The sequence below is a fragment of the Protopterus annectens genome, chromosome 8.part0, assembly GCF_019279795.1.
Source record: "Protopterus annectens isolate FY-2018-M chromosome 8.part0, PAN1.0, whole genome shotgun sequence".
Taxonomy (NCBI): domain Eukaryota; kingdom Metazoa; phylum Chordata; order Ceratodontiformes; family Protopteridae; genus Protopterus; species Protopterus annectens.
The window spans coordinates 1,561,585,186-1,561,598,175 of record NC_056741.1 but is presented as its reverse complement, the minus strand read 5'-3'; the positions used below and the strand labels follow the sequence as shown (position 1 = coordinate 1,561,598,175).

Sequence of the window (12,990 nt, the reverse complement as noted above, 5' to 3'; positions counted from 1 at the left end):
GCAATGGCTTAATTCTTAGAATACTTTTTGCTACTTTACAAGTACAATATTCTGTATGGCTGTAGTTATTCTCCTTCAGGATCTGTATCCAAAATCCTATTCTGTCCTTGTTTCATGAATTTCCACCTGCTTTATCATTGTACCTTTCCACTTTGAGTTATAGCTTTCTGCTTGTGTTATGTATATGAGCCTTAACTGTGTAGCTGTAAAATATCCCTTCAAATCATGTAGTCCTAAATTACCTTGTACTTTTGGAAGGATCAACTTATCCCAGTTGACCCACCCTTGGCCTCTTCCCCTCCCAGATAAAATCTTTCGTCTCTATTAATTACTGTCCACAACTTCTCTGGTTACTAAAAATATGCTTGACCTGTATATAAAACTAAAGGAAGTAAAAGCATTTTCACACATTTATCTTGATATCCGTATCCTTAAATAAGAGCTTCCAGTTTCTCAGTTTTTGTGTTATCTTTTGTTTAGTTTCTTCCCACATATTCTTTGCTGAATTAATTCATGTGTGGGTACATAATTTACAGCTATAGCATTTATTTTGTCTGCATTCATTTTATATCACAAAAAAAACATGAAGCTGTCTTAGAGTGTTCTACAACACTGATGTCCTTTTCTGGCCCCTTATTTTCTTTCATTGGCTCTAAATATAACATAAATGACAAGGGGAAAAAGAACATCCCTGTCTGGTTCCTCTATTCAGACAGAACTTATTAGAGATACACACACACACACACACACACACACACACACACACACACAAGTGCACACTATAATTTATGCCTCTGATCTCTTATATAGCCTTCTAATTAACCTTATTATTGTATCAGGGAATGCAAATGCTTTCATTCCATACTCAAAAACTCACAGCTTTCTGTGTTGACTACTTTCACTGCATGAAGACTCACCAACAGCAGGGTTATTTTCTTACACTTTGCTTCCCTCTGGATCATCTTTGTCCTGTTAATATTATCAAATGTTTGCCTCCTATCCACAAAACCACAGTGATCCATACTTAGCAATTTTAGCAACATCTTTGCCATTCTTTTAGCTATTATGGACATAAACACTTTAATTATAAGGGAAAAATGGGCCTATACAAAGTTGGGTCTGATGAGTCTTTACCATCTTTAGGTATTACAGACACCATAACTTTCTTCTAGAATGTTGGTGCTTTCCCACCTTTTAAAATACTGCTAAACAAAATCTTCCAGTTCTTTAACACTTTCTTCCCTCCTAGCTTCCAAACTTCAACAGGAATGTCATCTAATCCTGGAGACTTTCCTGCAGATTGATTATACGTCACAGTTTTTATCTCCTCTCCTCCTGTCTTAACTGTTAATTGTTGAGTCTCACCTACCTCTAACATTGGCATGTTTAAGTCTTCCATAAAGATTTCCATTTGTTTTGTTTATTGCCTTCCACATTTCTATGCTTTATAGAAATGTTCATAAAATTTCCAAAATATTGTTGATACCTCTACAAGATTTTTGGTTATTTTTCTTGTTATATCATCCCTAAGTTTGGCAACAACTCTTTTTAATTATGTTGCCAAAGTCATTGTGCTAAACGTTTTTGTGTTCTGGAGTTATTATAAAAAAAAAAAAAAAAGTTGCTTAACAGCAATCCTTCTAAACTCATGCATATAATTCAGATACTCCCTTATTTTCTCTTCGACACTATGAAGTTGCATCACTTGGTCTATGAGATTCCCCTTATTCTGCAATACTTTGCCAGCCCCTCTAAATAATTCGTGTTACTTCTTAACCATATCTTTTTATTTTCACCCTACTGTTAAACTCCATTTACATTTTATCCCACTCACTAGCTATAACTGCTGAAAAAATGTCTTACTTCCCTAATAACTCTTGAATAATTTCTACTACCCATTCATTAAATTCATCCTTTTTTAACAGACAGGTAGGGAAGTGGCAGTGTTTCACTTGTTACTTTATTTCCCTGCTTTCCCTGTTGCTATTGGCATATGATCAGAAATAGTTATTGGACGAGTGTCAAAGCCTTCAATTAAATGTACATGTTCATGTGAAATATAATTTGTGTCTAGTCTAGCCCAATGATTGTACATTGGGGAATAATATAAAAGTTCTCTCAAGAGTTCCTACCACTGAATTCACATTTTCTATACCAAATATTTTCATACATTTCTTCAGAAATCTACCCTCTTTTGCTACATTTTCTTTTCTAGGTCCCCCATATACATGCTCACTGTTGCAAATCAAGTTCCAGCCCCCCACCTATGAGCAATATTCCCCTGATGAAAGCTGATTGTCTCTCTCAACATTTTCTTAAGCTCCATAACTCCAGTTTTAGGAGAAATATAAGTGCATGCCAATGCAATCCTCCTCCTTTGGTAATAATTCCTTATTACCCCAAATCTACCATTATTATATTTTTTCCTCTCTTCTATCACTATTGAAGCTCCTCTAGTGGTTAGTATAGGTACTGCCCTTTTCCTTTCCTCAGATATTCAGCTAAATATCCGTCCTTAAAAATCCTTTCTTTATCAAATTCACATGCTCATTCTCTCCAAATGTGTCTCCTGTAACATTGCTATTTGCACTATGCATTTCTTAATATAATTCGATATTCTGATCTGTGAGGCCATTACTATTCCAAAATAATATGGAGAGTGCAGCCATTATGATAAGAAGTTATTATACCCAGCTATTTTATATATATATATATATATATATATATATATATATCAGCTTTTCTAAATGCCTATTTCCAGCTTTTGTATTACATGGACCCACTAATGTTTGGCAGGTTGATCCTTTATACCGCTGTTTCCTGTCATCTCCATTTGAACATATGCCACATTTTACAATACATTTTTGTTTTATTGAAAACCCTCAAACAAACACCACAAATAACGTATTAAGTTAAAACAAACACACAAAACTATGTACATCTTCATATAATGAAGTTTAACCCTTTTGATAGGAAGAGTTGTCCCAAATCAACAGCTGCACCCACACTTATTACCTTACCCTAAAATTAACTTTATCCATGCAACAGCCTGTGCTCCTACTTACACTAATTGATTTATGTTCTTGTCTTATCCATATCCCCTTCCCAGCTGTGGAAAACAGCATGTATGCTTTCAGAAAACATTTAATCTTTAGCCTGAAGAAAAGTATACTTATTATCTTTAAATAAAACTAAATTATGCACTGTTCTAGTAAACACATTGCGGTATTTAGGTACTAGGAAAACTGCTATTTCTTATTCACTTCCAATAATTTCAAACTTTGTTTTTACATAATCTACCTGCACTTGTGCCTTTTAATTTTATATTTATCTGAGCAAACAATGCCCAGAGCTCTCACGATTTATTGCCTGGACCTGCAGTCAGCTTGTCTCCATGGAAACATAAGAACAGAATGTAAAACTTCTCCAGATACAGACTTCTCATCTCACACTGAACATTTATTTGCTGAACTTTTAATTACGTTGACAGTGTTCTCTTATTTTTATAGCACACATGCTTATAGAAGAAACTTATTAGATTAAGCCTGGGGCATTGATCCAGACATTCATCTATGCAAAAGTAAGAGAAAACATGTCATCTTTAAATATATTATAATCAGTACACTTTTTACAACTCACCCCCCTCCATTTCAACAGTCTAAGATTACAGCATATTAACTTAAACATGCTTTTGTCTAGCCTTTCTTCTCTTTTTACATTGTAATGCCTACATTTCTTACACCTACAAAAAAGTACTTGTGTGATTTAGTATCTTTATCACATATAACAATCACTGAAAATGCATTACTATATAGCATGCCATTTATATCAATGAAATATTTTACACAGACACTGTTAAGAACATAAATTGTTTTGCTTACAGTTACTCTTTTTTTCTTTCCTTTTAATGTCCTTCAAATATTAATGGCATGAAGTGAGGTATATGCCTTTCAGTCCACCCACATGTTTAACAAAGTCAACTAAAGTCCAGTTTTTCTCAGCACTTTTTCTTGTAAAGCTACACTTCACAAATGTGATGGATACTTTATAGTTTCACATTTATTTACTAACTTCAGTGTTTCTGTTGTTCTTCATTTTCATCTCCATCTTCCAAACCTAGACTCCAGTTCAAGTCCATTGTAATCCTAATTCTTCTAGTCAACTCCTGCATTTTTTTCTGTCCCTCAAGCATTTTCCTTTGGAGCATTGGAAAAGGTTTCACTGGCAAAGTCTCTATATGGACCTTATTACCGGAATATTAAGAAACAGTCCCCTTCTATTTGATGGATCACTTTTTGTTGAACACATTTTTGTATTTCCTACTTAGTCTGTTCTGTATCAAAAAAGACGTTGATCCTCCAAGAAAAAATATTCTGAAGACAGCTGGATACAGCAGCTTGAATCTCACACCTGCCTTTCGACATTCCTTAATTGCTGGGATACATTTTCTGCTAGTGTACGGTGAATAATCATTTTCCACAAACAATCTACTGTCTCTATTTTTAATGCTTTGCCCTTCTGCCACAGTTTTGTCAGGATCAACTCTTTCTACTGTTATGATTGCATCTTTACTAATAGAGGCCGTGATGGCTTTCTCGTGGCCAGGTTTGGAGTATACACATGGTGTGCTCTTTCAGTTAAACAAATCCTGCACTGGAATATCAGTCTAGTTGCTTATTGTGCTTTCATAAAATTAATACAGTCTGTTCCTTCCAGTGTGTCTGGTACAGCAGAAAATCTCAGGTTTTCTCCGTGTGCTCTGTCCTCCTACTCTACCAATTTTTGAAATAGCTCTTATTGAGCAGTCTCATACTTAGCCAGCCTTTTCTTCATTTCAGCCTCTGATTTTTGCATTTTTATCAGTTCATCTGAACAGCTGTTTAAAGCTTCTTCCATTGTTCCAGCCTTTTGTTATTTGAATTGATACACTTCCTCAGTGTTTCATTTATTTTAATCAGATCTAAGCACATTTAATTTATTTTCCTCTAAATTACTGGAAGCCACTGAACCCAGAGCTTGAACTGCTTTTTACTCAACAGCTGCAGGATTCTTCTCAGTCAGTGTTTTCTCTTTACCTTTTGTAGTTGATTTTCTTTTAGGCTAGGTTTCTTCTTTGCTGTCATCCAGGTAGTGTACTTACTAGCCAGTAACTGAATTTTACTAAAATTGTCAGAATTACTAGTGCTGATTACTCAGTTTCTTTTTTCACACTGGGGGAGCTGAAGCTAAGCTGTTGATCAGTGTGCAGCCAGCTTGAAAGTCCCAGAAGCTGATGATCTTGGTGAAAATCTATGTGGCCACTGAAAGGACATGGCAAACTCCACAGAAAAGTTACATGAGATGGTAACCAAAAAATACCTTTACTGTATCTCAGTATGGCCACTGTACTAGGTGAAGATTTGGGTTTTCAGTGATTTAAGATAAGACATAATATACAAAACCACAATGTCCTAAAAACAAAACTGAGAATACCAAAAAAAAAAATCACAATTAATAAAGTATTACTTCCTTCCCTGCTCTGCTTTTGTCTGCCACAATATGGTAAAAACTGTCATGGGTTGCCACTTTTTCAAATGCCCAAACTGTGACATTTTTTTTTTATAGAAATGTGACATTTTGCAGGACAAAACATACCCATGTTGAATGCATAGAGCAGAGCTTCACTTTTTTGCCCAAATAAAAGCTTATTCTTGTACCGTTTGAGCTGCTTATGCTATTTCATATAACATTTAGATGTTTCAGATACAAAATAACTGTTTTATGCAACTATTAAAGAAAAGGTAGGAATTTTGTTTTGTCCTAAAATCTCAGGACATTTTCTATTTTGTTAGGGTTTTTTTTTTCAGGACACAACTGCCCAAACAGGGACGTTCCCTCTCAGAGAGGGACAGCTGGTAACCCTATCATCTAACAGTTTACATGCTGCTGAAGTTTGGCAGTTATATTGCTAAACCTTCTGTCCTACTCATACTTTTTTCTGTGTTGCTGGAAAGGTGTATAAGGCTTCATCCTTTCTGCCTTATAAGTTAATAAATAAATAAATAAATAATATAAGAGTAGTCAAAAGATTATATTTATGCTGTTTAGCACACTTTTACTCTTCTGTGTTATGAGAAATGCAAATCATACTACCCATGCACATTCTTGGAATTATTGAACTGACTTTAAGAAAAAAATAATTACTTACAGGTTGGAATGTGCCACGGGGGCATGGCAGAGCTTGAAACGCACCCTTAGATGAATAATGTCCTTCCATCGTCTCATGCTGAGCAGGAGTGTCTGCCCTACCAGTGCAGAAGTAGCCAGCTTCACACAGTCCAGTAGGAACTTTATTACCAAATCCAGTGCAGAAGGCTCTAGATTGATAAAAGACAATATGACGGTGTGAAAAGCCATGCCATGCTACCAAAGTCACAATGTATTTAATTACATTTGATGTTACCTTAAGAATAAACTTTTCCTTCTTTCAGCATATGTATAGAGAAAGGTTTTGGAGGTACTGTTTGCCCTATGTGTGATTAGCAGTTTCCTGAATGTTATATATTTTCTGCTCTGATTGATTGAATACTCCATCCTCACTACAGTCTTAGAACTACTTATTGATGATATACTGCTTTTCTTACCCATATGTTTATTTTCCTAACTGTGAAATGGCACAAAGGAGAATGGATTTTACTTCTCTTCACTAAAAATGTCAATCATATGCTTCACTGGCAGTTTTATAGTTTCTAAACACACAACTGTAAATCAACAGGCTACATCCTAAAATGTGACAAGAAATGATATTGTTTTCCTGGAAACATGAGAATGTTTCAGCCTGATAATGAACAAAACATCTAACAGCTGGCCAGAGGGCTAAACCTGTAAACTGTAATTCCTGTGGTACAGGGTTTGATTTCCTCAGCCCTCATTTGCATACTGTGTGACTATGAGCAAATCACTTAAGCAGACATTGCTTCCTGGGTCACTCCTGAAAAGGGATTGTGTGTCCAGCAGTCCTATCTAGTTGACATATGGATATTATTATTATGGTGGGCGGGTTTGGCATAATGATTAAGGTCTTTGCCTCACAGACACAAAGTACAAGGTTTGATTTTGACCTCAGGTTATTGACTTGGCTTAAAATGGCCCTTTGGGGCAGTTAGCTTAGTATTCACCTATGAACCTAAAACCTCACCAAAGCTGTGCTGCCATATGTACAGCTGACGATGAAAGGGGAAAGTAAACCCATCCTAGCAAAACGACATACTGCACTAAGGAAAATGAAGTCAGAGAAACTGACATGATCCTCTTGAGTGTCCCAGATTTATAGATTCATAGACTTTTACTAAGCTAAAGACCTGGGGTGCTTTTCAAAGCCTAGCCAAATTTTCCTGGAAAAATAATGATGTCCTATATTTGAATAGGACACAGAGCTAGGCATTTATAAGCTACCTCTGTCCATAAGGGACATGGGTGCCAGGCCCAGTGTAAATCCCCTATTCCCCACCCACTGGTTTAGGTTGCACTTAAACTGGGTAAAAGACAAACTCAGCTTCACATGGATGGGAAACCTGTTTCACAGGAGGGACAGTCTCTGGGTCACAAATCTGTCTCTCCAGCATGTTCTTTTTAAGTCACAGACAAAATTCAGGTCCATAGACCTTGTATTTCTGGTACTTTTTGACTTACGAATATGTAGGAGATTCATAAATGTGGGGTTTGCAGATGCCTTGAAAACCAGGCATAGATCACCTCCTCTGCAATCTATAGGAGACTGAGTAGAAGGAAAGGGCTTTAAGGTATTGTGCATAAAGCAGGTTTGTTACACATTGTATTCTTTTTGTAAGGAACCTTTGAGGTCGCTCTAGTTGCTACATATGCCTGGTCAGGTACATACCAAAAGGATCACTGTACTCTATGCTTGTCTTGATAAGGGTGGTTTTCAGTGGATAATGACCTCTTTGGACCTGGATGCCATACCCTTACTTATAAGTTGTGCAGCATAATAGGATTTCCTCACCATTGTGGCCACAAGGTGGTCAAAGGTAAGGCTACTGTCTTTGTGCGTACCTAGATCCCTGACCACTGGTCATCTCTTAGGGGTATATTATCAATGTGGTAATTATCTGGGACGGTTGACTTCCCAAAGGGTACAATTATGCATTTCTTAGCATTGAGTGTAAGACCATGGCTTTGGTACCATTTGTTAGCCAGAGATAGACCTTCTTGAAAAATGCTAGTGTCTACAGGGGAGTTGATAACCCCCAGCTTGCAATCATCTACAAACTTAGTCAGCCATAAACCTTCAGCATTTGCTTCCATTTCAGAGAAATAGATGCCATAAAAGAGGGTGCTTAGTACAGAGCCCTGGGGAACTTTACTAGTGATTAGCCTCTTGGTGGAGGTGGACTCGCCTATTTTGACCTCCTGGGATAAATCATTGTGCCATTTTGCTCTCCAGCTGGTGATAAAAGGGTTTATATCTAAATTAATGAGCTTGTCCATAATGCCTGCGATGCGTATTGTATCAAAAGCCTTGTCCAGATCAAGGTAAGCTGTGTGCACAGTCTTACCCTCATCCAATGCTTTGGTGACTCCCTCAAAAAAATCCACCATATTTAATAGGCATAACCTTTCTTTAACAAAGCCAAACTGTGATGGGTCCAACATTTGCAGGTTAGCTATGTCTTTGTTTATCATGTCCATGATGATTCTTTCCATGGCCTTAGATATGACGTCAATAAGACTTATGGGCCTGTAGTTATTCAGATTAATGGTTGGACCTCCTTTGTGCAGGGGAATGACTGTAGCCACCTTCCATTCCTTAGGCACAAAACCTGACTGGAGGGTCCAGCTGAAAAGTGATTCAAGTGGACTAGAGAAGTCATGTTTTGTGCTATTTATTAAACATCCCGAACCATTATAAGGGCCCATCCATGCAGTGTTTTGGTCTTGGAAAGTGCATTGATCTGTTCACTAGTAATGGTTGGGGATATAGTGGTATGTGGTATTTCTTTTGGGCTATGGGGGGGGGGGGATTTGAGCTGAACTGGTTAGCCGTAAGGTTGGCAATGGCCTCCGTTCCGTGTGAGTGATGCCATTTACAATAAGGTCTGCACATTGTTGTGTATTTCCCCTAAGTTTATGGACAGAGCTGTAGAAAATGTTGCTTTGATCCTTTGCCTGAGAAGCTATTTTTCCTTCAAATTTTGTCTTTGAAGTATTAATTAACCCCCTTAGCTGCCTGCTTAGATTGGTCAGGGGCTTTTAATATGTATGGCTTTGTTCCTCCTATTCGTGGTCAAGATTTTCTTTTGTTGTATATCTGATTGATATTGTGATTTCACCAGGATCGCTTGTTTTATGAGTTTGTAATATTCTTATTACGAGTGGGCACAGCTCACTATATACAGATATCAATATGGGGGTCTATATTGAAACACCAAATGCTGAAAACAGCGAACGGTGTTTCATTGACACATTTTCAGCTAAAGCTGAAAATGTCGAAACCACAGAACAGCGATTTATTTCCTAGGGAAAGAAATCGCTGTTCCAACCCCAAAAAAAAAAAAAAGCCATTAAACACTTCCAAGCACATACACACATACCCTAACCCTAATTATACCCCCCAAAACAACAGTACACAACTAAATACACATATGCACGTAACCTAACCATACATCTAACGAAAATAAAAACAGTAAACATTTTAAATCATATGCACTTACCTTAACCCACACCCTAACCCTAAGGTCAGTAACTGTTGCACATTCACACTCGGGAGCTATACTGTACAAGGGACCACACTACACTTCAGAACACGGCAAATCAACAAAGCGGTCAAGCAACTTTTTTCCCAGGGAAAGAATTCGCTGAACAGCTGCTTCACTGTTTTGCCTGTTCGCAACTTTTTTCCCAGGGAAAGAATTCGCTGAACAGCTGCTTCACTGTTTTGCCTGTTCGCCGTACATGTGTCGACGAAAACACATTTGACAAAATGCATTTTCATTCTGCTAGTAACCCAAATATGGCTGTAAAGAGATTTTGTAAATAGCTCAGCATATGCTGTGGTGTTTATTGGGTTTGGGAGTGCTTGGAATTTAGCCAAGGTGTTGCTTAGTAGAACGGGTTAGCCTTGGAATAGTTCCTAAAGGTTTTTGGTTTTGTTGCAGAATAAGCATTTTAATGTTGTTGTGTCTTTCGGCTTTTCTCGGTTAGGGGTCGCCACAGCAGAACTCCGGTCCACTAATTATTGGTAGTTGATTTTTACGTGCCGTGTTACCAGCCCTGACGCACAACCTTCTCCGAAGGTACGTCCATTCACGCATGTCTCCACGCAGAAGACGCTCTAGCTGAGAATCAAACCGGATAGCGTCTTACTGTGAGGCGACAATGCTACCGCAGCACCACCACCGCATTTTAATACAAGTGTATAAGAATAAAGGGAATATTCACAAATGCTGGTAGTACAGAGGTATCAGATTCCTGTTATGCTGCATGAAAATGATGGAGACATTGACTGATAAATGAAAATGCAAAGTAGTAGAAAGTAAAGATGAAAGATGAGCAGTTTTCTTCATATCAGAATGCAGCACAACTGACCAAATGTTTATAGTAAGGAATGCAGTGGACAAGAAGCTGGGGATGAGGAAAACATTCAACAAGTTATACCTAGACATAGAGAAAGCATACAACAACGTCCCAAGAAAACTGATTTGGGCAATCCAGCAATGGTTCAAAGTCACAGAAACATTCATAGAATTACTGCAAGTTATGGTCAAGGTCTAAATGAGACCAGTATGAACAGTGTACTGACTGACAGAAGGTTTCCTGGGTGGAGTGAGATTGCATCATGATTCAGCTTTGAATCCACTCCTGTTCACGCTGGTGACAGATCACATAAACAGACAGGTGGATGGGGACAAATAAAAAAAGCTGCTGCATGCAAATGATATGGCACTGCAAGGAGACAGAGCAGGAACTTCAGCAAATGATAAGGACAGAATGCAAAACTAAAGGCACATAGGATTAAACTGTGTACAGACAAGACAGGGGTTATGGCAAAAAATGGGGGGGTAATCAGGAGAAGCTGAAAATTCAGATAGACAGGAAAACAATGGAGCATGTTGATAGCTTCCAGTATATAGGAGGCGTGGCTGAGGAGAACGCAGACCAGAAACAGGAGGTCAAAGCTAGAATCAAATGTGCTGCAGATAATGGGCACAAAGTTTCAGGGGTAGTATGTGACAGAAAAATACTAAAGAATCTAAAATGTAAGGAATACAAAACAGTGGTGTACTCATTTCTTTGGTATAGGACAGAAACCTGGGCAGTGAAGACAAAACAGCTGAGGAAGTTTGAGGTGATGGAGACATGGCTAGTAGGATGCACATTGTACAGCACATGAAGAAAGGAGGACATCAGATCTATAAGTCAAAGTGGCTCAGGTTGTACACAAGATCAAGAACAGTTTAAAGTGGTTTAGTTATATGTGCTGGGAAGCAGCAAATGATTTTGTAAAGAGGATTTGAAAAAGATAGGAATAAGGCAAGAGGAGATGCGACTGATGGACGGCATTAGAGAAGATGTGTGACAGTCAGGAAAGACTGTTGAAGGTAGGACAATGGCACTGAATTGAGAGAGGTGACAACAGGTAATGAAATATTCAACCCATCTAAAAGTAGAAAAGAGGGTTTTATGATGATGAAAATGTCTCCAGTTTCTGTAAACAGAAATTTTAACATAATGTAAATGATGGAAGCACTAGGATATTTATAGAGAAGCAGTCTCTAAAAGCATATTGTTCACTTTCTGATACAAGTGTAACAAGCCATTGAACTTGGGTATAACCTCCTTATCATATACAATATTCAATTACAGTTTTTTCAAGCAATTAAACATGTTTTCTTGCATTTTATTTCTTTGATAGTGAGGATCCCTTGACATTTTCCAAATCTAAAATCGGTATTCAGATAAAGGTCAAGCCAAAACACACGAAAAATGTGTTAAGTATTCCAAAATGTACTTGACACACCATGGCTGAAATAATAAAATAACAACGGTGAGCGCTTTTGCAGTATAACACACCACTTCTTCAGACCAGTAAAATTACAAAAGTGTAACACACCTGCTTTTAAAAGCACCTGATTTTAAAAGCAGGTGTGTTACACTTTTGTAATTTTACTGGTCTGAAGAAGCGGTGTGTTGAACCATGAAAGTGCTCACCATATACATTTTATTATTTTTATTATTAAAGTTATTTTATTTTTTCAGCCATGGTGTGTCAAATGCATCCCTTGACAGTTTACTTGGAGCTGGAAATCCCTGCCATAACACATCATGAAAGACTGAACCCAAAATGCACAGGCTACTGTAATTTCATGCTGCATGAATCGGTAGGAGTGTCTTGCTTTTGAGAAAGACAACTTGTCAATTAGTTCTTGCAAGAGGAACACCTTACATTGAAAATGAACGCATGAAACTATAATTTAAGTAAGAAGCTGCTCTTCTTAAAAAATAAATCGTTCTTGATTAATCATAATACTTTACAGAAGTATGTAAATCATTACCCAAAACCTGCCATGATGTCATTTTTGGGTATGGTTGTGCAGAAATAACCAGTGACACTAAAACATCCAGCAGCATACTATTAATTTCATTTACTTAGCAAAATCACTTGCAACTTTAACACGATGAGTAGAAGAGTGACCAATGCACTTTAAATGATGCTCTAATCATTTAAAAATATAAATACCTTTTATTACCATACTGCTAATTTAAAAAGCTCATTCATTATTGAAACTTAAATTATGTAAATGCACTAGAAGGAAGGCTTTAAAAGTAATTGAATGACATTCTGATATTCCACCTAACAATAAAGAAAGAATACATGAAGAATAAAGAAACAAAGATAAAGGAAGAAAAAAATGTTGAAGAAGAAACCACTTTATTCTGTGCTCATTACTTATACATCTGTACTTAAGTACTGGATTAATGTAAGACAATCAG

The 12,990-nt window shown here is 37.2% G+C and overlaps 1 protein-coding gene across 1 annotated transcript in view; it reads right to left on the bottom strand.

The window, feature by feature from the left end:
• The window catches only part of LOC122809546 (neurogenic locus notch homolog protein 1-like), a 2,715,638-nt gene that overhangs the window by 105,657 nt on the left and 2,596,991 nt on the right, over positions 1 to 12,990 (bottom strand). The window contains exon 20 of the mRNA XM_044081127.1: positions 6,188 to 6,356. Within this exon, the coding sequence (XP_043937062.1) occupies positions 6,188 to 6,356 (169 nt within the window). The remainder of the gene's footprint in view (positions 1 to 6,187; positions 6,357 to 12,990) is intronic.